At 54.8% G+C, this 24,123-nt stretch overlaps 1 protein-coding gene across 2 annotated transcripts in view; it reads right to left on the bottom strand.

Moving 5' to 3' along the window:
* The window catches only part of Suclg2 (succinate-CoA ligase GDP-forming subunit beta), a 196,251-nt gene that overhangs the window by 62,758 nt on the left and 109,370 nt on the right, over nucleotides 1–24,123 (bottom strand). For both annotated transcript variants that reach the window (XM_046425449.2, XM_058573027.1), the window contains exons 7-9: nucleotides 17,205–17,301; nucleotides 5,422–5,583; nucleotides 3,334–3,476 (exon numbers count right to left, since the gene is read on the bottom strand). In XM_046425449.2, coding sequence (XP_046281405.1) covers nucleotides 3,334–3,476; nucleotides 5,422–5,583; nucleotides 17,205–17,301 — 402 coding nt within the window. The remainder of the gene's footprint in view (nucleotides 1–3,333; nucleotides 3,477–5,421; nucleotides 5,584–17,204; nucleotides 17,302–24,123) is intronic.

Raw genomic sequence — 24,123 nt, 5'->3', positions numbered from 1 at the left:
CTGAAACACGAGTCAAAGCCACCTCGCCTCCTGTAGGCAGCGCCTGTCAGCGGGTTGGTCACAGGGAGGAACTGCTGGTGGCGTGGAGAAGGGCGCAGCTTAAGGTTCTATTTGCATCAAGCTCAAACCCAGGAGAGACGAACCCACACTACGGGGTTAGGAAGTGGCCACCTTCCAAGAGAAAGCAGATGGGGAAGGTGGTGGTGGGGGGGGGAGTGCAGCACCTTCCAGGATGCTGGGCCCGCCCCACCCTCCTCTGGCACCTGGCTGAGAGCCACGCGGGCACACTTACTTCATGACCAATGGGCAGTGTGCACACGCAGGTCGGATCTGAACAAGGTGCCCAGCGTGTTGTGATGCCCCGACTCCACGACCCTGTAAGGTGGCCACTGTTCTTATTGCCACTGCATGAAGGGGGGACGCCGAGGCACACAGCAGTTACACAACATGCCTGAGGCCCCACAACAGAAAGAGGGACAGCAGGACAAACCCGGCCATCAGCCGCACAGCCCACGAGGGACGCCCTCCTCAGCCAGGCAGCACCCTTCTCAGTGGGTGCGTGAGAGGCACAGTGGCTCCATGCTGGACCCGCATCAGGCCACTCCCTTGCCACTGTGTCTCAGAACAAAGCCCTGAGGCAGCCATTACTCAGCCTCGGCCGCGGATGGGGGTCCGTGCGAGACGGGCCACCCGTCCTCTGCCCTTGGTCTCCACAGTGGTGCTCACAGCCCCCACACCCTGTGCTCATCCCTACACCCCTGGAAACAGAAGCAGGAGTCACAACAAGCGCACACGCGGCGGGCAGACACAAAAGTCATGGATGGTGTTCACCCTGGTATTTCCCCAGAAAACCGCGCTCAAAACCCCACCTGTGAGTCCATTCCACACCCTCGTCCCTGCCTGGGAGTCCAGGAGTGCAGGAGCTTAGGGCTTGGAGATGGAAAGGGAGACGAGACTGGGTCAACCCTGCCACCAGCAGAGTCAACTCCCTGAGGCTCTCGCCAGCCCAGCTTGAAGACAAGCGACCGTGGAGTGTTCACGATGCCCCTGGGCAGGACGCAGTCTGGGGAGTGAGCTGCCTTGGTGTGGATGGTGAGGCAGACGGACCCTGTTTCACATGTTACAAACCAACCAGCGGTGTGCCGGTGAAGATGCTGTGTTGGGTCCAGGAGAAAACCCGCCACATTCGGGCTCCCCCACCAGCGAGGGGAAGGCAGCAGCTCCGTGGCTGACACCATCAGTGGAAACGTGTCCAATATGTTTCTGGAATGATCTGTGCTCGACTTGATCAATAGGATCATGTTTACATGTGACAACGAGTAGCTGTTAGTATCAGTTCATCTAAGTTTACCCCTAACAGGCCTTCTGTGCTGCTGAGTTTCAGGATATGCACCTGACGAAGCAGGATATGCACCTACCAGGGATCGATACTGCGGAGACAATTAGCTCTGGCTCCTGGGAACCTCTGCTTCTGGGCAGGTGCACAGGGTTCCACCTGATGTAATTACTGCCAGAGCTCCTTCAGCCTCCCTGTAGAATCAACTCCTCTGTGCTGTTTCCAACTCCTCCGAATCGCGGAAACGACGCCAGGATTAAAATACCCACCGCAGCGCCATGCTTTTTAACGGGCTCTGGGATTTCAGGACTCGGAAAGTGCACCACGAGAAGAGCTATGCATCCATTTTCCTGATTTAGCACAAGGAGAGCGAGATCGCCCCCATGTACCTTTACCCACCCGAGCCGACAGCCAGCCTGCAAAGGGTCGAAGTGCTCGGGAATGTTCCACAAGGTAAAGTCAGCACTACTAAAGAGACGTTTCCACAACAGCAACGGCAAAACCGCTCGGCAGCTGACTTTTCAGCCCCCTCCGCCCTGTATTTTTACAAAATTAAGATTCCACATCAGCCGCCCAGAAGAGATATTTCAAAGAAAACCCTCTGCCTGTCCTGGCAGACTTCGTCCCCGATGGCGCTGTATCCTCAGCACTGAGGTTCAGTGGACGCTAAACGTCCAGTATTTATTACAGCCATCCGTCCTCTGGGCCCTGTGGCTCAAGCAGCAGGAGGAGCTGTGTGTCAGGTCCACGGTTTCTACAGATTAAACTGGTTTGGGAATCTCTGGGAGAAAATGATTCTTCCCTCAGAGAGCAGCAGGAAGAAGGATAGGGGGCGGCTGGTCATGTCCCCCTGGCCCACGGGCAGTGGTAGCTCAACAGAAAGGTCTTCCTTGGCCAACACCCTGCTCAAGGTGGGCGACCTTGGGCTGCAATGGAGAAGGAAGGGAGCAACTCAGGGTACCTTACCCCGACTCTGTCACTCAGAAGAAGAAAACAGAGGTGAGCCATACTCACAGCCAGCACTGCCAAGATCACGAGAGAAAACACGCCGGCACGGGAACCCAAACGGGCTGCTCATGGACGGGAAGCGTCCGCCTTAACTTCAGGCTGCATTTCCTACAAAAACCTGACTCTGGTATTGTTTGTGTTCATGATTTTCTGGGTATAGATCAGACAATTCAGTAACAATTTGTTAGACACCCTAACAATATTGAGACGCCGACTCAGATTTAATGTCCAATGGCTGTGGCATATATTGACCTACTGTCCCATTAAGAGGATTAAATGGACACCACATATGGGACACTCAAAAAATTGTCTTTGTATGTCCGAGCACCCCCTTCACCCTGCTGAGTGGCTGGAGAGAAGCAAACTGGTACTGAACACAGTTGCCTAAGACAACTGGACATCTGTGAAGGCGTCCAGTCACCTACCACGGGTCAGCTGCTGCGTTTCGAGGTAAGAAGAGACACACAGGAGGCAGCTCCAGACCGGGAAACCGCCTGCGGCCAGGCTGGGCTTAGTGCCTGTGCTACAAACTGTGAGGTCAGAGACGGAAACCAAACAGCACCCAGCAGGCGAGGCCATCAGGCCCTTTAGGTACCCAGGGGGACACTTGCCCCGCAGTGGTACAGTTTTCCAGTGCTATGGTGGCACCTTCAGGGAAGGAGCATGTGGCGGGACCCTTCCAAGCCAGGTGAGCACAGGATGAGTGGCTGTAGCGTGAATCACCTCTCGGGTTTCTGTGACTTGCTGCATCTTATTTATGGCCATCCGCCTCCCCAGCCTTTGTGAGTACAGCCTCCAAAATGAGATCCTGGGGGCTGCGTGCAAGCCTCTCACCCACGAGGAGAGTTAAATCTATGTGTGTGACAGTGGCAGAGGCGGGGCTCCCGCCTGCCACAAAACCCACTGTGGATTGCTCAGCAGTTGGAAGCAGGCGGCTCTGCTCGGTGAGCCAGCAGAGCATGTGCAGTCGCCACAGAGACGGGCATTACCTTGGGGTCCGACGTGAGCAATTTGAAAGCTTGATAGACTTGAGCTTCCTTCACCCCACCACCAAGATCCAGGAAGTTGGCTGGCTTCCCGCCGTTGAGGAAAATGATGTCACAGGTCGCCATGGCGAGCCCCGCGCCGTTCACTGTGAGATGCAAAGGAGACAGGAGGCACTCAGCAGTGTGCAAGGCCCGGGGCTGCACCTCCCAGTACTGCAGCCTGCCACTCCCGCCCACACCTGCCCCCTCAGGAGTCTACTCCACCCCAGACGTGCATGCACGCTCATGGTGAAGTCGGGAAGTGATTTCCAACTGGGAATGGGGAGCACCTGTGGAGACGCAGAAAGCAGGAAGGAAGGAGGAGCCGGTGAGGAGCAAGGTCTGCAGGCCAAGTTCAGGCCAAGTGAGCGTGGACACAGCGGTGAGCGGGGGCCAGGAGCCCGAGAGGCCCAAGAGAGGAGCAGAGCTCCTTCCACTGTGTGCCTGGGAGAACATGCTGGTCACAGGGGGCATCCCTTGGAGGCAGCCACCGGGTCCCAAACGACAGACCCACGACAACGTTCCACCTGGCTCCTCTGTGAATTACTGTAGAAATGCTCACCACTTATTAAAATAACTAGAGCCCAGATTCGGCAACTGTTTAGCAGTCTTTCTGAAGCAACCAAGTAAAGGGTTGTGACGTTGAAATTCTTATTTCCAGAGCTACGTATTACGGATCGATTGCATTTCTTAGCTTAATTATGTGGAATTGCTTTTCTCGGGTTAGAAGGAAAAAAGGAGAAAAGGCAAGGGAGGGAGGCAGGGAGGACCTCCAAACAGCAGAAACGGTGACAGCCCTTCCCTTTTTGGGACCCTTGAATTCCCCTGACAAGCCTAAGACTGTGACTAACTGAATTAAGTCTTTGGGCAACTAAGATAAAACGGGTTACACCGGATCTTGGAGCAATTTAAAACCTGTGAATGGGAGCTCGGGAGGCAGCTCCTTGGTCCATTCATGCACACTTCCCAGAGGCTGCAAAGAATCTGTGTCTAGTTTGCTCTCAACACACCACTCTCTTCCCTGCTCCAAGTGCCGACAACACAGGGAGCACATGAGATCATCAGGATCAGACGCTGTGCGTGGTCTGCCACGTTTACATTCACTGCTCCAGTGCAGAGCCAGAGCTTTGGGACCACTGGGGACAGGATGTCATTTTCTACTGTACTGAACAACAAACTACGGGATGAGGTCTCTTCAGTTCTGAATACAATGATGCTGTTGGTTTAATGCACAACAAATCTTTTTTATTTTAATTCCATTAAGATAAAGACCTCAGTTTCCAGAGCCATGAATTGTTTCTACTAGAAACAGGATCTTGTGCAATTAAGTTGGGAGTATATACATCTCTGCGCTGTAACCTTGTGCAGAATAACAGGATTCTTTATGCCTTTACCGACCCGTCCTTACCTCCGCTGAATGAGTCACTTACACACATGGACAACCAGGAGGAATTGGTGTTTCTATTAACAGGCTGGCAAAGTGAATAAGTGTTTTGTCATTCAGCTACCATAGAATCAGGGAGGGTGTGCTTCCTCCTTTGAAACAGCAATTTTTGTTTGAACCCAAATCTCCTTAATAGTCCTGCACACTGGCACAGAGTCCTGGGGCAAAGGGTGTTTCACCAGTTCACCAAGCGAAATGATTCTCCACCAGGGAGGTTTGGACACCAGCTTGGGGTTGTGCCTTTCACCGTGGGACCTGTACGCAGGAACATGGCTGACCACAGCACCGTGGCCGCCCCTCCAGCTCAGAATTAGCCCACACCTCAGGAGGGCCAGGGTGGAGAAGCCCTGCTCTAGACCAGTGGGGGCTGACCAGAGAGAACTTTCTCTGGGGTCGGTTCTGGGGTCAAGCCCAGGACCTCTCTCATGACTAGTGAGTGCTCCACCTGGCTGTACCCACGGCCCTTGGAGTGGACTCTGAGAACTGACTCTGTATGGTCTCCTAAGACCCCTGCCTGCACCTGCTCCTGGCAACCAACACCCGGGAACCCTGGGGCTGCTCAATTCTAGAAAAATCCAGCAACACCCTGATGGCCCGGGGACTCTCACCGAAGCAGGCGATGTTCCCGTCCAGCCCGATGTACTTGAGGTCGTACCGGGCAGCTTCGTTCTCCATGGGCTCGTTCTCCGACTTGTCGTCCAGGGCAAATATGTCCTTCTGGCGGAACTCAGCGTTGTCGTCAAAGTTTATCTTGGCATCAAAGCAGACAACTGAACGAGGAGAAAAAGAGCACAGCTGAGCGTCCACTGCGGCTCTGTGGGTCATCCCCTCGGGCTGGCAGGGAGGTGACCCTCAGTCACAGGCAGGGGAGGCTGCTGTGGCTTCGGACCTGAAACTCTGGGGCCAGGGACAACTGGGCACTGTCTCTGTTCTGTAGGGGCTTGAGTTCCAGAAAGCGGGTTCAACCCACGGGTCCCTGTCACTGCAACACCCACAGGAGCTGCCACCGCCCCTGACAGGCCACGGGTGACAGGCCACAGGTGACAGGCCACGGGTGACAGGCCACGGGCCTGCTCGGCCCACACAGCTGGGCTCCCTCTGTCTGTGGGGTTTCTCGTCCTTAGCACTTGACAGCTGAGTATCACTTTTGATTCCAGAGGGGGAAAAGGTGAGAAGCCACGTAACTATCCTGTCCTCCCTGGTCCTTTTGGCCTCGCAAGGTGCAATTTTTATCCGTATCTTCCTTTACTGGAAAGAACACTGGGGCAGAATACATAATTTTTCATCAGATTGGTACCTCTCAACTTTCTCTGTATTAGATTTGTTGAATAGATATGTGATGCCTTTGCTCACAGTGTGTAGAGCATGACGTGTTGGGACACCCACATAATGTGGACCACTAAACACACTTTCCTGATGAGCTTTTTCTTGTTCTTGAGAGTATAGAAAAGCCACTCTTTCAGCAACCTCCAGTCCAGACCACTAGCCCTAACCTTGACGAGCGTCACCCAGTTCCTCTCTGGGGCTCAGTTTTCTTATGTGAAAGAATGGAAGCAATGACCCTCGTCCTGGTTCACAGCTCCAAGGTCTGCTAAAAGCAGGGCCACCCTGATTCCTGTGCCTTGACCTATACCACAAGACAGACAGTCTGTCCCCAAGCCAGGCCAGACAGCCTTCTGCTGCAGAATCTCCACACCTTGGTCCGGGTGCTGGAGACACAGCAGAACTCACTTCACCACGGGGACGGGTCCCAAGCACTGTCCTTGATCCACAGAGACTTCTGCATGGAGGTACAGGGCTGGGCCAGTGGGGTGGGGCATGCACCCAACACCTTAGCCACCTTCCCTGGGTACAGAGGTATAGTGAGATCCTGCCACCTTAACCCTTCTACTTAGCTCTGACCCTGACAGGCAGGCAGATTTGAGTGAGAATGCACAGTGTCCCTGCCCTGGCACAGCTGAGGGCACCAACCCTTGAAGGAGAAACAGTCACCCAGACCACTAAAACACAGAGGCTGCCACTGCAGGCCTCCGAGGAAAGTGCCCTGCATTCGGGGATCCTGGGGTCAGACCCAAGGGAGGGGGCGTCCCAAAGCTCTCTCTACCGGGAATCCACACACTGTGGTGCAGATCCATGCAGAACTACGTGCTGACCTCGATGAACACCTGACAAGCCAAACCTGGACCACGACTCCCTTAGGTGAGCACTGACTGTCAGGAGAGGACCCCACGGAAGCTGGCTTCCACTTGCGTCCCTCATCTGGCCACAGACTGCCCACCACCCCGCCCACACTGGGCACTTGCAGGGAATGAGTAATTACCTTCCAGAACACTGAAATCATAATGACAGAATCCTACAATTACCAAAGGAAGTGGCCAAAGTCTCCACTTGCTACAATGGCATTTTCTCAGCAGTTAATGACCAGTAGAATAATCAATAGAAAAGCAACCTCATTCTTGGCTTTCCACGGGGTTTATAAATACATTCTAATTAATTTATTAGTAATTTCAGCCACTCCATTACTCACCAGCAAGACTACTTGTAACTGACACCTTCAAAACGAATGGGCAAAGGCTATCAAATTGACTTTCCAAGTGAAGAGTTTCAAATAAAAGAATTCTTGGTCAAGATCAATAAGCCAGTAAATCAAAACAGTTCCAAGCTAATCTCTGTCCCTTACAAAGACGACAACTGCAGCCAGCTTGGGAGAGAGGATAATTAATGGATATGCATGCAAAGCTCGGAAGGCAGGCTGCTCACACTGCCCACAAAGCCAGACGGCACAGGCCACTGTCCTGCAGCGGGGGGTCAGGGGGTGCACCAGCACAGAAGTGGACTTGATCTTGGTGTTCACCGGAGGGGTTGCATGGCGAGCAAACACCAGGGCCTGGCCAGCTGCTGCCTCCCTGAAGAGGAAATCAAATTGCATAAAACTGGGTGGGGACATGCATATCCAAGGGGGGACCTGGGAGACGAAGGGGGATTAAAAGAAAATCAATCTTCGATTGGGGCACATTACGGTTGGAGGTCCAGGGGCATTCTCAGCCATGCATTGGTACATGTGCATAGTATTTTTTGTCTCTGAAACTGTGGTTTGTAACTTTAAAATGTAATTTGTTTTTATCCCTAATTTATGATAGAGACCCTAAAACTGTGTACTTTTTCTGAAGAGTCGAAGGACTAGGGGAAGCTTCCATGCTAATATCTGGTCTGCAACCCTGTGACAGGAGCCCCGAATCCCTCTGGATGGGACTGAGGTCAGGGTTAGAGTTAGAAAGGACACAGAGCACGAGGAGAGAGGATATGGATCACCACTATGGGGGGAGCCTTTGTAAGATCCCAGGAAGGGGTACAAACAGCTTCCTGGTCACAGGGCACAGGGTGCTGAGATGGCCGGGAGGCTCCTCACACCCCACAACCCATGTCCTGTGAACTTATCAGGGGTCTCAGGAATCCCCGATCCATAGCAGGTGGGTCAGAGTAGAAGAGATTACACTTGTGATTGGAATTTCAAGTAAGGGGAGGAGAGTCCTAGGGAACGGAGCCCTGGCAGGTAGGACCTGACTCCACAGGTACACAGACACTGTGATGACCTAGCCCTGGCAGGTGGGACCTGACTCCACAGGTACACAGACACTGTGATGACCAAGCCCTGGCAGGTGGGACCTGACTCCACAGGTACACAGACACTGTGATGACCAAGCCCTGAAAGGTGGGACCTGACTCCACAGGTACACAGACACTGTGATGACCGAGCCCCGGCAGGTGGGACCTGACTCCACAGGTACACAGACACTGTGATGACCTAGCCCTGGCAGGTGGGACCTGACTCCACAGGTACACAGACACTGTAATGACGGAGCCCTGGCAGGTGGGACCCGACTGCACAGGTACACAGACACTGTGATGACCGAGCCCCGGCAGGTGGGACCTGACTCCACAGGTACACAGACACTGTGATGACCGAGCCCCGGCAGGTGGGACCTGACTCCACAGGTACACAGACACTGTGATGACCGAGCCCCGGCAGGTGGGACCTGACTCCACAGGTTCACAGACACTGTGATGACCGAGCCCCGGCAGGTGGGACCTGACTCCACAGGTACACAGACACTGTAATGACCGAGCCCTGGCAGGTGGGACCTGACTCCACAGGTACACAGACACTGTGATGACCAAGCCCTGGCAGGTGGGACCTGACTCCACAGGTACACAGACACTGTGATGACCAAGCCCTGACAGGTGGGACCTGACTCCACAGGTACACAGACACTGTAATGACCAAGCCCTGGCAGGTAGAACCCGACTGCACAGGTACACAGACACTGTGATGACCAAGCCCCGGCAGGTGGGACCTGACTCCACAGGTACACAGACACTGTGATGACCAAGCCCTGACAGGTGGGACCTGACTCCACAGGTACACAGACACTGTAATGACTGAGCCCTGGCAGGTGGGACCTGACTCCACAGGTACACAGACACTGTGATGACCAAGCCCTGGCAGGTGGGACCTGACTCCACAGGTACACAGACACTGTGATGACCAAGCCCTGACAGGTGGGACCTGACTCCACAGGTACACAGACACTGTGATGACCAAGCCCTGGCAGGTGGGACCTGACTCCACAGGTACACAGACACTGTGATGACCGAGCCCTGGCAGGTGGGACCTGGCTCCACAGATATACAGACACTGTGATGACCTAGCCCTGGCAGGTGGGACCTGACTCCACAGGTTCACAGACACTGTAATGACAGGGACCTGACTCCACAGGTACACAGACACTGTGATGACCAAGCCCTGACAGGTGGGACCTGACTCCACAGGTACACAGACACTGTGATGACCAAGCCCTGACAGGTGGGACCTGACTCCACAGGTTCACAGACACTGTGATGACCAAGCCCCGGCAGGTGGGACCTGACTCCACAGGTTCACAGACACTGTGATGACCGAGCCCCGGCAGGTGGGACCTGACTCCACAGGTACACAGACACTGTGATGACTGAGCCCTGGCAGGTGGGACCTGACTCCACAGGTACACAGACACTGTGATGACCGAGCCCTGGCAGGTGGGACCTGACTCCACAGGTACACAGACACTGTGATGACCAAGCCCTGACAGGTGGGACCTGACTCCACAGGTTCACAGACACTGTGATGACCGAGCCCCGGCAGGTGGGACCTGACTCCACAGGTACACAGACACTGTAATGACTGAGCCCTGGCAGGTGGGACCTGACTCCACAGGTACACAGACACTGTGATGACCAAGCCCTGGCAGGTGGGACCTGACTCCACAGGTACACAGACACTGTGATGACCAAGCCCTGACAGGTGGGACCTGACTCCACAGGTACACAGACACTGTGATGACCAAGCCCTGGCAGGTGGGACCTGACTCCACAGGTACACAGACACTGTGATGACCAAGCCCTGAAAGGTGGGACCTGACTCCACAGGTACACAGACACTGTGATGACCGAGCCCTGGCAGGTGGGACCTGGCTCCACAGATATACAGACACTGTGATGACCTAGCCCTGGCAGGTGGGACCTGACTCCACAGGTTCACAGACACTGTAATGACAGGGACCTGACTCCACAGGTACACAGACACTGTGATGACCAAGCCCTGACAGGTGGGACCTGACTCCACAGGTACACAGACACTGTGATGACCAAGCCCTGACAGGTGGGACCTGACTCCACAGGTACACAGACACTGTGATGACCAAGCCCTGGCAGGTGGGACCTGACTCCACAGGTACACAGACACTGTGATGACCAAGCCCTGGCAGGTGGGACCTGACTCCACAGGTACACAGACACTGTGATGACCGAGCCCTGGCAGGTGGGACCTGGCTCCACAGATATACAGACACTGTGATGACCTAGCCCAGGCAGGTGGGACCTGGCTCCACAGGTACACAGACACTATGATGACCAAGCCCTGGCAGGTGGGACCTGACTCCACAGGTACACAGACACTGTAATGACAGGGACCTGACTCCACAGGTACACAGACACTGTGATGACCGAGCCCTGGCAGGTGGGACCTGGCTCCACAGATATACAGACACTGTGATGACCTAGCCCTGGCAGGTGGGACCTGGCTCCACAGATATACAGACAGTGCCAGGACCACGTGGAATCTAACTCTCTTGCTGGAGAAGGACTGGTCAGTTGGGAAGCACACACTGCCCAGTTGTGCTGGCCATGGCATTGCCCTATCGACAGTCCTATAGAGAAACAGTGTGTGTGGTTTTGCTATCAAACCTACAGGACTTTCCTACCCACTGCACAGTGTGTAGTGCTGCACTCCCCACAGGCCTGTCCTGACCCTGACCACATCAACACCCACTGAGAATCAGTGCTGGTGCTGCCCAGCCAGCCAGCCTGGGCAGGAGACTCCCTGCAGCTGGTGAGCTCCACTACACAAGGGACACAGTACCTCCTGCTGTGGTGCTGGTGGCAGCCGCTGGCAAAGCCCCATGCTGTGAGCAGGTGTGCAAGGCTCAGGGTGCTGCCACCTGTGGGCCATAGACACGGGGCCTGCTTCAGCTGGGGCTCGTCATCTTGATGGTGCATCTGCAGCACTCTCCCCTGTCCCTCCCAGCAGAGATGACCCAGGGACCTTCCCATCCCCCGGTAATGCTAAGCTTGTGTTTGGGGTAAACAGAAATGAGTTTCTGCTGGTGTTTTCACAGGGGAGCCCTTTTCTGAATACAGTCGTCTCAAAGGAAGGATTTTAACAGCTGGCAAGTTCAGCATGCTGACAGAGAAGATGTTTGACTGAGAATAAGGGTAAATTAGGGGCCTGCCAGGACCCTCAAGTCCCATCATAGCTTTGCTCAAGGCCAAGGTGGTCAAAAGTTGGTAGGAGAAAAAGATCCGAGGGTCTGAGTGAAGGGTGGCAGGCACGTCCCTCAGACCTACGCCAGCCTGTTTCTGTAGACAGCTTTATGAGAAGAGGCCACACTCCTCCTCCCACATGCCCCAGGTCTGTCTCCCCGACAGCAGCAGAGTGTGGTACAACAGAATGGAATCTTCGCATTTTAAGAGCTGACAGGCAGGTGAGGCAGGCGGTGGTTCTGCTCCACACACAGCAGCTCTGCTCACTGACACTTAGCTACGGAGGCTGCTGCTGACAACAGGCAGCTGCAGCAAGGTGGCCACAGTAGCAGAAGCAAGAAACAAAGTAGCAGGGACAGCACAGCCCCCTTGAGGCTGAGTGCAGTGAAAGTCCCTAAGCCCTATGAGCTCAGAGTCCCCAGGCGGCCGACCAGCTTGTGTCCACATAAGGAATACAGCATGCACCCTCCAGTAGAATTGCACCAACTCCCTGGCCTTGATGGACCCGAAACTTGCTGATGTCCAACAGTAAAAGCGCTGTTGCTCTTGGGGCTCAGGCTTTGGGAATTATCCCTCTGGGCTGCAGTGCCACTAATAGAGCATTGCTTCCAGATCTCAATGTCCTGACCCTCCCTTCCCACAACAGACAACTGCAGAAGTGGCTGACTGCGGCCACATAGCAACCATGCTCCCGAGTGTGTCCCTCCTTCACCGACTGACTGACGGACAGAACTCCCCAGTGCCCTATTTGTTATAGGGAAGGCGATACTGGGCCAAACAGTGCTTTTCCTGCGAGACAATGAAAAAGCAAAGTGGAACAAAGGAGCCCCAGAGTAGCAGGATCCCTGAACCCCGAGGAGCAGCTCGGACACGCTATTTCCAAAGGCACTTCTAGAAGTGGCGGGCAAGAGCAGGCTGGTGCCAGTGTCAACGGCACAGCAAGGACCTAGGCTTGCTCCTCAACCTTGGCTTCTCTTCAGGAAAGCAACGCACGACCACAGTAAATGTATAGTGTGGAGGGGCTGAACTCAGTTCAGACACAACGATTTTCAACGGCACGTTAATGAAGCCTCCATTCTACATAAAAATCCACGTTGAACAAAGGCTATTCTGTATACAAATGACAGAAAAAAACACCTATTAATATTTATAAAACAATTTTCACCATCAAAAGCACATTGTTACATGCTTGATAGATTATACAAATGAATTTTCCTTCCGAACAAATATCAAAGGAAGCCGTGGTACTTGTATTCCTAAGGTGTTTTGTTTGGTGGCGTGAGGTTTGGCGAGCTGCTAATTCAGCTCCCTCGACGGAGAACGTAACTGGCAGTTGGAACCCTCTGACCCTGAATTTTAACAGAAGAAAGTGCCATGGAGTTAAACAAAAGAAAAACACATTTCTGAGGGGAGACGTGCACATAAAAGGAACGTAAAAACAGCAGGAAGTGAGACTGTCATAATTAGTTTGAGGAATAATCTGTCTCCGTGCAATGTGCTGCCTTTGATTTGTGATAAATAACCATAATGTGCTACTGAAACACGACGTGCCGAGATGGCCTTAAAATGCTGACACTTTAGAATCAGTTCCACTTTCCGTTAACTATCAATGTTCCAAGAGTTGAACACTTTCCAGAACTTTACTTGAAGTTGCTGCAAAAAGAAAAAATCTAGAGAGGGGGCGAGAGGGGGCTGGGGAGGCAGAAAGAAGAAAACGTTCTTGAAAATAGTCTGTGTATAAAGAGAAACAGAGAAACGCCCACCAACACCGTGGGCGCTCGCTAACACCGTGACGGGCAGCTATTTAGGGAAGCGGCCTGAGGAAGGAGGGAAGTGGGTGCCAGCCAACTGCAGATCCCTGGGCCTGATTCTCAAGGAATCCTGGCCCCAGAGCCACTGCGGCCGACGGGTCGGGCTTCTTTAGCTCAGTGAACGGATCCAGGTTGCCTGAGGAAGGCGCCTCACGGCAAGAATCCGCAGAGGGGCGCTGCGGGTGTGGGCTGGGGCCCTGCCCTGTTGTTGGGGGACCACGGGGCACTGCAGGGGACTCAGCAGCCTCCCTGGCAGGAGCCAACAGCACCACCCCAAGCTGGGGCAACTGAACCCATGCCCAGACCTTGCCCCATGTTCCCTGGGGTGACATGGCCACCCCAATAATCACACGCTTTACAGACACAGGCAGACCTGGGAAGGTGGGAAAAACCAAACAGAATTTAAAACCCCACCGAGGCCGTGAAATCAAAGAGAAGGAAGGGACAGGTCGGAAGACTAACAGGTTTGAGAACTCTGGCTCTCACCAGCCACGTTGGGTGAATTAATCTGTTTTTGCAGCTGGACAAGCAAGAGCGGCCAGCCTGCGGTTGATCGCCACCTAACACAGCTCACTTTTACTTCAGGAAAGGCTGGCTCGCCCTGGCTGGTGGACACGTCTGGGCCCCACTGCCTGTGGGGGGATGGCCTCCTTCCTGTGCCACACGCTATCTGCAGGCAGCTGGACAAGCCAGGCCCATGTGACTCAAGCAGGGTTCCCACAGGGGACTCCCATGGAGGCTGCCCACTGCAGAGAGCCGGGCGAGGGAGAACAAGGCAGCGGCCAGCAGGGTGCTCCCGGCCCATGCCTGCCCACGCCTTAGGCTCCTAACTCATGAAGGAAGAGTCCCCTGGTGCATCTAACAGAAGCTAAGCCAAGGCCGAAGGCCTCTGTCCCCAGCAACCACTGACATCCCAGCCGGGGCGTACTGGACTAGGTTAAAGTTAGTGGAGTCACATCATAGTCCTGCACTTGGGTCACTAATGACACTGGGAAACAGTTCTCAGAGGGCAGCTCTTCCTCCATCTCCAACGTCTCCAGGTTGCCTGGGCAGCCTCGACGTCCAGGCCTCAGTCTTCGTTCTGCCGGCAGCAGGCACAGACACTGCAGAAAACTGAGTGTCGAGGTTCCTCAGGGAGCGACGGAGGTGGAGAAATTCCACAAGGAGTGTTGGTGTGATGACAGCTTCACAGGAAAACGCCTGGCGTGAGGCTGGGCTCCCTGAGCCTCCAAATGACACGGCCAGTTATTAAATCAGGCTCCAAGGTGGACGCCCCAGTGTAGAACGTCGGCTGTCACTGATCTGAATGGAAATAACTTAAGAGTTCAGATGACCCATGTGGCCAAGGCACACACACTGCTTCAATGCCCTAATGAAGGACTGCTCCGGCACTGGACAGGATGAAGATCAATCTGTGCCTTTGGTCATTAATCACCATTTCCTAATTGGGTTTAATTTGACTACTGCTCATTAGAGTTACAAACCAACACACTCATTTAATTGTGATTATAATTCAATAGCTGAACTTTTATGGTACAATGAACAAATTAATAGCCAAAGATAATTCTGCTCTTAAAAATATCACGTGAGGCTTCTGTTTTAATGAACTGTCTATATAGAACGTGTTTGGTGATGATTCTTTCAAAAAAAAAACCTCAAGAACTTTCCTTTCTTAATAATTCGAGGGAAAACTTCAGACTTCGTGACGTGAAGCTTGTAAACGCCCTCTGAGAAACGGCGCCCACCCGGTTCCTGCTGCCAGACACGGCTGGGGCTGGGGAAGCGGACCACGCCTGCCTTCACCCACGCCTGCCTTCACCCACGCCTGGCTGACAATCCTTTCCTGGATTTTTTTTTTTTTCCTGATAGAACCAGCAGGTTGCTTGGGCACACTACCTTGAAAAGCAGCCCGAGACCCTCGCAGACTCCCATGCTCCCACGTCTCTTGACTTCCCCTCGGGCACGGGCTCAGGAGGTCTGTGTTCCCAAACTGGAGACCGACTGCTACATATCATCTTTAAAGCTCCCTAAACAGGAACTCTGCTTGTCCCAGTCTGAACTCCAACCCTCTCCAGGTGTTACGGTTTGGATGTGAGAGGTGTCCCCCAAAAGCCCAGGTATGAGACAATGCAAGATTTAGAGGTGAAATGATCGGGTTACGATAGCCCTAACCTAGTCAGTGCACTCATCTGCTGATAGGGACTGACGGGGTGTAGACTGTAGGCAGGTGGGCGTGGCTGGGGAAGTGTGTCCCTAGGGGTGTGCCTGTGGGATTCATATTTTGTTCCTGGTGAGCAGAGCTCTCTCTGCTTCCTGGTGCCACGCACGTCCTGAGCTGCTGCCCTCCTCCACTCCCTTCAGCCATGATGTCCTGCCTCAACTGGGCTCTGAGCTCGCTGACCATCTGTGAACTGAGACCTCGGAAACTGTGAGCCAAACTAAGCTTCCCTTCCTCTGAGGTGTTCCTGTTGGGTGGGTGGGTCACATCAACAAAAGAGCCAACCAAAATGCAGGCTTCCTCCTGCGTGACCTGAAGAGGCACTCTAGTTCATGGACGTCAGGACTGGCCGACTTCGTGTCTGATGCTGAAAGTTCACACAGGACACCAGCCCGCCTGGTTTTCACAAGCATTCTGAGATCAGTATTGTTTTTACCTCTTTGTCCTGATAAAAGTACCTGAGGCTTCTGCAGGTGCGTGCCCAGGTCTACAGCCAGAACACGGTAGGTCCTAAATCTGTACCAGGCCTCTTTGGGCTACGAGGACCACAGAATCTCCGCTAGGGGGAAACACCGCAGATATCCTTTGGTTCACAACACGGGTCGACACACAGAGATTCACTCACGGACAGTTCAACAGGAAGTGGCTAGTTACTGACTTCCCATGCCATGCCAGATGTGGGTGAAACCCGAGAGACAGGTTTGCACTGTGGTGTGCTGTCCTATCCGCCTGCCATTCCACTCCTCCCAACTCCCCAACAGTCACAAGCCTCTGCTACCAAATCAGCCAGCACTGACCAGACCCTAAGTGTAGGCAGGACACACGGCACAAGGGCAGATGCCCACCCAGACAACAGCTACTGATGCTCCTCAGTACTTGGTGGGTAGGAGAGACCTGCCCCTCAGAAGTGCCACTTCCTACCCTAAGCAGAAACCCTGAAGCAGGTAGTGTGAGGAAGCTCAGCTGCAGAGTGGCAGGGCTCCACCACGATGTGCGTCAGCCTGGGGCACCAGGGAATCATACTCAGGCTTAGGGGAAACAGAGCTTCAGAAGTTCTGGTCTTGGAGCAGCAGGTGCGTTCACTACACACAGAGCAAAGCTGCCATCCCCACGGGGATCCCCTCACGAGACGCAGCAGCAACAGGCCTGGAGATGTCTGTGTGCATGTCTGTCAGTGCAGGGTGTCTGCACGCGTCTGCACATGCATGTGGGTGCACATGCGAGTGCATATGTATGGGTGCGTGCCAGCATGCGTGGCAGTGTCTGTGCAGGGGTACACACACGTTTCAAAGTCAACAAGCAGCGTCCTCCAGGGCATTCCATGTGCCTGCAAACAATGCGAGTGCTGAGATGCTGAGCTGGGCAGGGGTGCATGTGAAACCACGCAGGCGTCCTACTGATCCAGGGGCTGGATGCCGAGGGGCTGCCGGAGCCCTTGTGAAATGTAATTCACAGTTTACATAAATAATCACAACACATTCACTTCCCTCCTCGTGTTTTTTACCTTGTCCTTCGGGAGTCTCGCCAAAGGGATTCACTTCCACCTGAGTGGCATCGATCTTCAGGAAGAGGTTGTACAGCTTCCTAATCTGGTCTGCAGCCTAAATGTGAGCAAGTGAAACAGAATTACTTCCAAAGCAGTAAGAGAAAATGTATTTTTCTCGATTAGCGAAACCTTAAAGACAGCGAATTATGTCTTCATTTTTAGTTAGGTCTTTGAAGAGAAAAATGGAAAAGCCTGATTATTTTAATTTCTACTGCTTTTCATTAGAAGGAATTGCTCAACTTTCCTCCAGACATCAGAAGAGACTATTATTAGGAACACAAAACATTTTCAGTGCAATTAGAAAACACGATTAATCTTTTTGCAAATTATCATGTCCCTTTCAAACGAGGAGGACCACTGTATACTCTGCAATCATTAACAAACAGGCTCTATTTAAGTCAGTGTGCAGTGGTTGTGAGCGAGGATGACTGTTTCCTATTACACAGGAGTGAGAACACCATTATAGTCATCAATCCACACCACACTCTGTGAAATACAATTTCTAAGTGTCTAATGGAAATTGTTGCAAGTCAGGAAGATGAAATCTTAAACAGCCCAGTCCCAACATGCTTCCAAATCGACTGTTTGTCCTGACGCCACCCACCACAAAGGGCAGAGATGTTCCTGTTTCCCCTAATACAGCTCTGGCTTCATTTCCCCCCACCCCCAGCTTAAAATTCCCTCTCTCTTCACCTTTTCTCAGCTGGTACTCACCCCCTTCCTGGTCCTGCAGCTAACATCCAGAGGGCCAGACGTGGGAGACATGGTGGAGGAGCAGGGCTCACCCTGGACAGCCCCCACAAAACCTGCAGACTGTGCCATTGTGGTCAAGGGTGGTCATCACCCGTCCTGGGCTTCGTTTGTCCCCAGCCAGGGCATCCCCTTGCCACTCTCTGCTCTTAGTGCCAGCCTGCATTATTTCCTCTTGGGCACCTGTTGGCCCCTCCACATCTCATCCCAGTTTTTCAGAAGTACCTTTTTAAAAAAACTGCGGTGAAACACACAGCACACAAAGTTCACCGCTGTGGCCAGAGTTAGGTGGACGTGGGGTTCCACGACCCCTGTCAGTCACATCCACGCTGCCGGGCACCCTCTCTCCAGAGCCTGCAGCCCCCACCGGCTCCCCACATGCGGGTGGAATGTGTGGTGAGGACACGCTCTGTCCCCTAGGAATCCTGGTGGAGGTTGGTGCCACACTAGGTGTTGAGAGGCCTGGAGCTTAACGTGACCCTGGTGCAGAGCTGGGCTCTGTATGGTCATCGAGGTGGAGCCCCAGCATGGAATCCTGGTCTTGGTGAGAAGAGGGAGAGACCCAGGACCCACACACGCTCCCTGCCCCTGGCCACGTGATGCCAAGCAACATCTCAGGACTCTGCCACCAAGAAGGCCCTCAGAGATGACACCCCTGGACCTCGGACCAGAACCACTGAAGGCTAAACCCGCCTCCATGGGGTTGCCACATGGGGTCCCTCTGCTGGTCACAGGGGCACCCTTGGCTGTGGCTTCAGAGCCCCTCAAGCCTGTGTTCACCTGACATGAAGCCTGGGCCTCAGCCACTAAGGGCACTGCTAGGATCCAGCAACACAGGTTTTGGGGCTCGGTGACCTGGGTTGTCACACGCCGTGAGCTAGGCTGACACACCTCCATGGTGGGGTCTGCGAGGGGGACCACAGACGGCAGTCAGCGAGAGTAGAGGTGACGACGGGGATGCGGGGTGCACAGCCCGGGGAGCCAGTTCCCCTGCCTTCTCATGTTCAAAAGACTAGAAATAAGCCTCACACCAGGGAAAGAAACCACCTGCAGGTTAAGGTGTGGTCAGTTAAGACTGCAGTCCACCTTCCAAATTCCAAACCACCACATGCAGAAGAGTGCGTCTTCCCTGCGCTACCAATGCACACTACGCTAAGGCTGACGGTCGAGCAATTTAAAATTTAAATCCCTAAAACCAAACATATTCAAAGGAAAACCTCACCAAGTCTGGCAGCAGCGTATCTTTCTGAGACAGAGGTCCACTGCAGGGGTGGTGAGGGGGTGCGGGGCACCCTCTGGGACAGGGGTCTACTGCAAGGTGGTGAGGACACGCTTGAGAAACTGGTCTGTGTCTAGTCACATCCAGCTTGCCGTGGTTTTAGCTTTGTCAACAAATTTTTGCCAAAATGAATTTTCGGCAGGAACAGATATCTAGCAGATTTACCAGGCAAGACATCATCTTTATTTTTCTTATTATCAATAAAGCACAGTTCGAAGGCAATAGGCATGAATCACGGGAAAACAGAGGTAGAGTCATCAGACAGTCATTTTATATCATTCCTTCATGAATGAGGGGTCTGCAGATGCCTCAGCAACGCCCCAGACAAAAACTGAGTGACCTTCAAGATCACGCTGGACCTGTGGGCTCCTCATCACCTTTCCTGAGGCAGGACTGGTGACCGATGGCCACTAGGAGCTCTGTGATCTCAACCCTGGCCTTCGGTGCACCTGCCTCCCTGGAACGGCCCAGTGGCCTGCTGGCTGGAGGAAGCAGGCGGAACTAGGATGCCCAGACCCACCAGCGGCTCTGCACATGGCCTCCCTGGGCACCTGCACACGTGTCCTTCCTGCTGCACAAACACTCTGGGTGTCCCTGGACGCACAAACCCAGCAGCTCCCAACTGAGGTCAGCCTCCACCCTCCATCCTCCCGTCCCCAGGCCTTCTGCCAGCAGACTGACTCCTCCCGGTCTGTTCCCGGGGCTCAGAGAGCACACCCCAGCGTTGGCACAGCAGCTGAGCAAGCAGGAGCCTGAGCCTTTCAAGGCAGTGGCAATGGAAAAGAAAACGGGCTTCCTCTCCCCGACTGATCCCAACACAGAGCTGGTGAAGGAGACGACCCCGTGTCCTGGGAGGCCCTGCCTGACCAGCTCAGGCTGGCGTGTTTCCGGGAACGTGAGATTGCATCGCTGAGGCCCGTGGACGAGCTTCCTCTCTTGAGAGCCGGGCAGGGCGTCCAGGATGTGCTTCCTGCTGGGCTGCCTTCTGCAGGCTCCCCACTGCTCAGACTCAGCTCTGGACACAGGTCAGCAGGGCTTGCCCACCCCAGATTCATGCCTAAGGCCCCTCCTGCTGACCACCCTGGAGCTCTCCAGAGGGACAGGCCTGGACGCCTAGCCCTGGCTGTGCCCACACACAGCAGTCCTCCCGGGGCAGCTAACATGGTGCCCAGCACTCTGTGGGCTGCAGGTCGCCCAGCAGTGAGCCAGATGGTCAGAGCCCCTGCTGTGGTGAAGGCCTGGCTCTGGCAACGGGGACTCCCCATGGGCAGGCCAAGCGCGTACGGGCAGGTGAGGCCAAAGAGGCAGACAGCCCTGGTGCCTGCCACCAAGGGCACCATCAAAGGGGCTATGTGGCAGAGGTGTGGTCAGCGACCAGCTGCACAGGCGCCCTGAGCGTCCAGCGGGTGGCGTGAGCCTGGAAGCCTCATCCCAAGAGAGTGACCACAACTGCAGCACACACCCGGAACTTTCCAGTGTCTCCCTCCAGCAGGTGCTTCCCTGGCATTATCGGCAGGGTCAGAAGCAGCCATCAGCTCACCAGCTCTGACACCTGTCCCTTCTCTCCTCCCGAGGGTCACTTCCAGGCGATCCTGGGCCCTTCTGCCATCTTGGTTCTCGTGCTTTCCCAGGGCATCCACTTGTGTTTTCAGTAAGTGCCACCTTCCTTCATTAAACTCACGTGACTGTTAAGGTCTCCTTCCACTTTGTCATTCTTGCCACTGTCACCATGAAACTTCTCGAGACAGTAAAAAAAAAAAAAACCCACAAATGTACGAAGAGTGCAGAGCACGTGTGAGGCTGGCGCTGCTAAAGGAGGTGACGAGACCCGAGCCTTCAGGTGGCCCTGCTCAAGGAGGTTATGGAGACCTGAGCCTTCAGGTGGCCCTGCTCAAGGAGGTGATGACACCTGAGCCTTCAGGTGGCCCTGCTCAAGGAGGTGATGGAGACCTGAGCCTTCAGGTGGCCCTGCTCAAGGAGGTGATGGAGACCTAAGCCTTCAGGTGGCCCTGCTCAAGGAGGTGACGACACCTGAGCCTTCAGGTGGCCCTGCTAAAGGAGGTGATGGAGACCTAAGCCTTCAGGTGGCCCTGCTCAAGGAGGTGATGGAGACCTGAGCCTTCAGGTGGCCCTGCTCAAGGAGGTGACGAGACCTGAGCCTTCAGGTGGCCCTGCTCAAGGAGGTGATGGAGACCTGAGCCTTCAGGTGGCCCTGCTCAAGGAGGTGATGGAGACCTGAGCCTTCAGGTGGCCCTGCTCAAGGAGGTGACGAGACCTGAGCCTTCAGGTGGCCCTGCTCAAGGAGGTGATGGAGACCTGAGCCTTCAGGTGGCCCTGTTCAAGGAGGTGATGGAGACCTGAGCCTTCAGGTGGCCCTGCTCAAGGAGGTGATGGAGACCTAAGCCTTCAGGTGGCCCTGTTCAAGGAGGTGATGGGAGACCTGAGCCTTCAGGTGGCCCTGCTCAAGGAGGTGATGGAGACCTAAGCCTTCAGGTGGCCCTGCTCAAGGAGGTGATGACACCTGAGCCTTCAGGTGGCCGTGCTCAAGGAGGTGATGAGAACTGAGCCTTCAGGTGGCCCTGCTCAAGGAGGTGATGGAGACCTGAGCCTTCAGGTGGCCCTGATCAAGGAGGTGATGGAGACCTGAGTCTTCAGGTGGCCCTGCTCAAGGAGGTGATGGAGACCTAAGCCTTCAGGTGGCCCTGCTCAAGGAGGTGACGAGACCTGAGCCTTCAGGTGGCCTTGCTCAAGGAGCTAATGGAGACCTGAGCCTTCAGGTGGCCCTTCTCAAGGAGGTGGTGACACCTGAGCCTTCAGGTGGCCCTGCTCAAGGAGGTGGTGACACCTGAGCCTTCAGGTGGCCCTGCTCAAGGAGGTGAGGAGACCTGAGCCTTCAGGTGGCCCTGCTCAAGGAGGTGACGAGACCTGAGCCTTCAGGTGGCCCTGCTCAAGGAGGTGACGAGACCTGAGCCTTCAGGTGGCCTTGCTCAAGGAGGTGACGAGACCTGAGCCTTCAGGTGGCCCTGCTCAAGGAGGTGATGGAGACCTAAGCCTTCAGGTGGCCCTGCTCAAGGAGGTGATGGAGACCTAAGCCTTCAGGTGGCCCTGCTCAAGGAGGTGATGGAGACCTAAGCCTTCAGGTGGCCCTGCTCAAGGAGGTGATGACACCTGAGCCTTCAGGTGGCCCTGCTCAAGGAGGTAATGGAGACCTGAGCCTTCAGGTGGCCCTGCTCAAGGAGGTGATGGAGACCTCAGCCTTCAGGTGGCCCTGATCAAGGAGGTGACGAGACCTGAGCCTTCAGGTGGCCCTGATCAAGGAGGTGAGGAGACCTGAGCCTTCAGGTGGCCCTGCTCAAGGAAGTGATGAGACCTGAGCCTTCAGGTGGCCCTGCTCAAGGAGGTGACGACACCTGAGCCTTCAGGTGGCCCTGCTCAAGGAGGTGACGAGACCCGAGCCTTCAGATGGCCCTGCTCAAGGAGGTGACGAGACTCGAGCCTTCAGGTGGCCCTGCTCAAGGAGGTGATGGAGACCTCAGCCTTCAGGTGGCCCTGATCAAGGAGGTGATGACACCTGAGCCTTCAGGTGGCCCTGCTCAAGGAGGTGACGAGACCTGAGCCTTTAGGTGGCCCTGCTAAAGGAGGTGATGACACCTGAGCCTTCAGGTGGCCCTGCTCAAGGAGGTGATGAGAACTGAGCCTTCAGGTGGCCCTGCTCAAGGAGGTGATGGAGACCTGAGCCTTCAGGTGGCCCTGCTCAAGGAAGTGATGAGACCTGAGCCTTCAGGTGGCCCTGCTCAAGGAGGTGACGACACCTGAGCCTTCAGGTGGCCCTGCTCAAGGAGGTGACGAGACCCGAGCCTTCAGATGGCCCTGCTCAAGGAGGTGACGAGACTCGAGCCTTCAGGTGGCCCTGCTCAAGGAGGTGATGGAGACCTCAGCCTTCAGGTGGCCCTGATCAAGGAGGTGACGAGACCTGAGCCTTCAGGTGGCCCTGCTCAAGGAGGTGACGACACCTGAGCCTTCAGGTGGCCCTGCTCAAGGAGGTGACGAGACCCGAGCCTTCAAGTGGCCCTGCTCAAGGAGGTGACGAGACCCGAGCCTTCAGGTGGCCCTGCTCAAGGAGGTGACGAGACCCGAGCCTTCAGGTGGCCCTGCTCAAGGAGGTGACGAGAACTGAGCCTTCAGGTGGCCCTGCTCAAGGAAGTGATGAGAACTGAGCCTTCAGGTGGCCCTGCTCAAGGAGGTGACGAGACCTGAGCCTTCAGGTGGCCCTGCTCAAGGAGGTGACGAGACCCGAGCCTTCAGGTGGCCCTGCTCAAGGAGGTGACGAGAACTGAGCCTTCAGGTGGCCCTGCTCAAGGAAGTGATGAGAACTGAGCCTTCAGGTGGCCCTGCTCAAGGAGGTGACGAGACCTGAGCCTTCAGGTGGCCCTGCTCATGGAGGTGACGAGACCCGAGCCTTCGGCCTACAGTTACACATCCGTGGATTCATGGCCTCCACCAGCCGCAGGTGAAGCCTTCTGAAAGTACACAGCATCCCTGGAGAACAGGTGGGCCCTCTGTGCTGTCCTCATCCCTAACCACAGGACACAGCGGCCCCTGCTCTGTGTGGGTGTCCTGAGCCGTCCAGAGAGGATTTAAAGGGCGTGGGAGGGCTGCACTCAAACACCATGCCTCCTTCAAGGAGTGTGAGCTCGGCTAGACTTTGCTGACCTGGGGGCCTGGACAAGTCCTCCTTGGAGGGACAACGGCACTACAATGACATGGCACCAAGCCATGGAGCACAGACGACCTAGTATTAGGGTGGCCTCTGAGTGACGGGGGAGGGAGAGGTCCCCCATTTCTTAT

This window comes from Marmota monax, unplaced genomic scaffold (assembly GCF_021218885.2).
Source record: "Marmota monax isolate L192 unplaced genomic scaffold, Marmota_monax_Labrador192_F-V1.1 WCK01_AAM20220418_F8-fsc00028, whole genome shotgun sequence".
Lineage (NCBI taxonomy): Eukaryota > Metazoa > Chordata > Mammalia > Rodentia > Sciuridae > Marmota > Marmota monax.
This window is presented reverse-complemented; position numbering and strand designations above follow the sequence as displayed.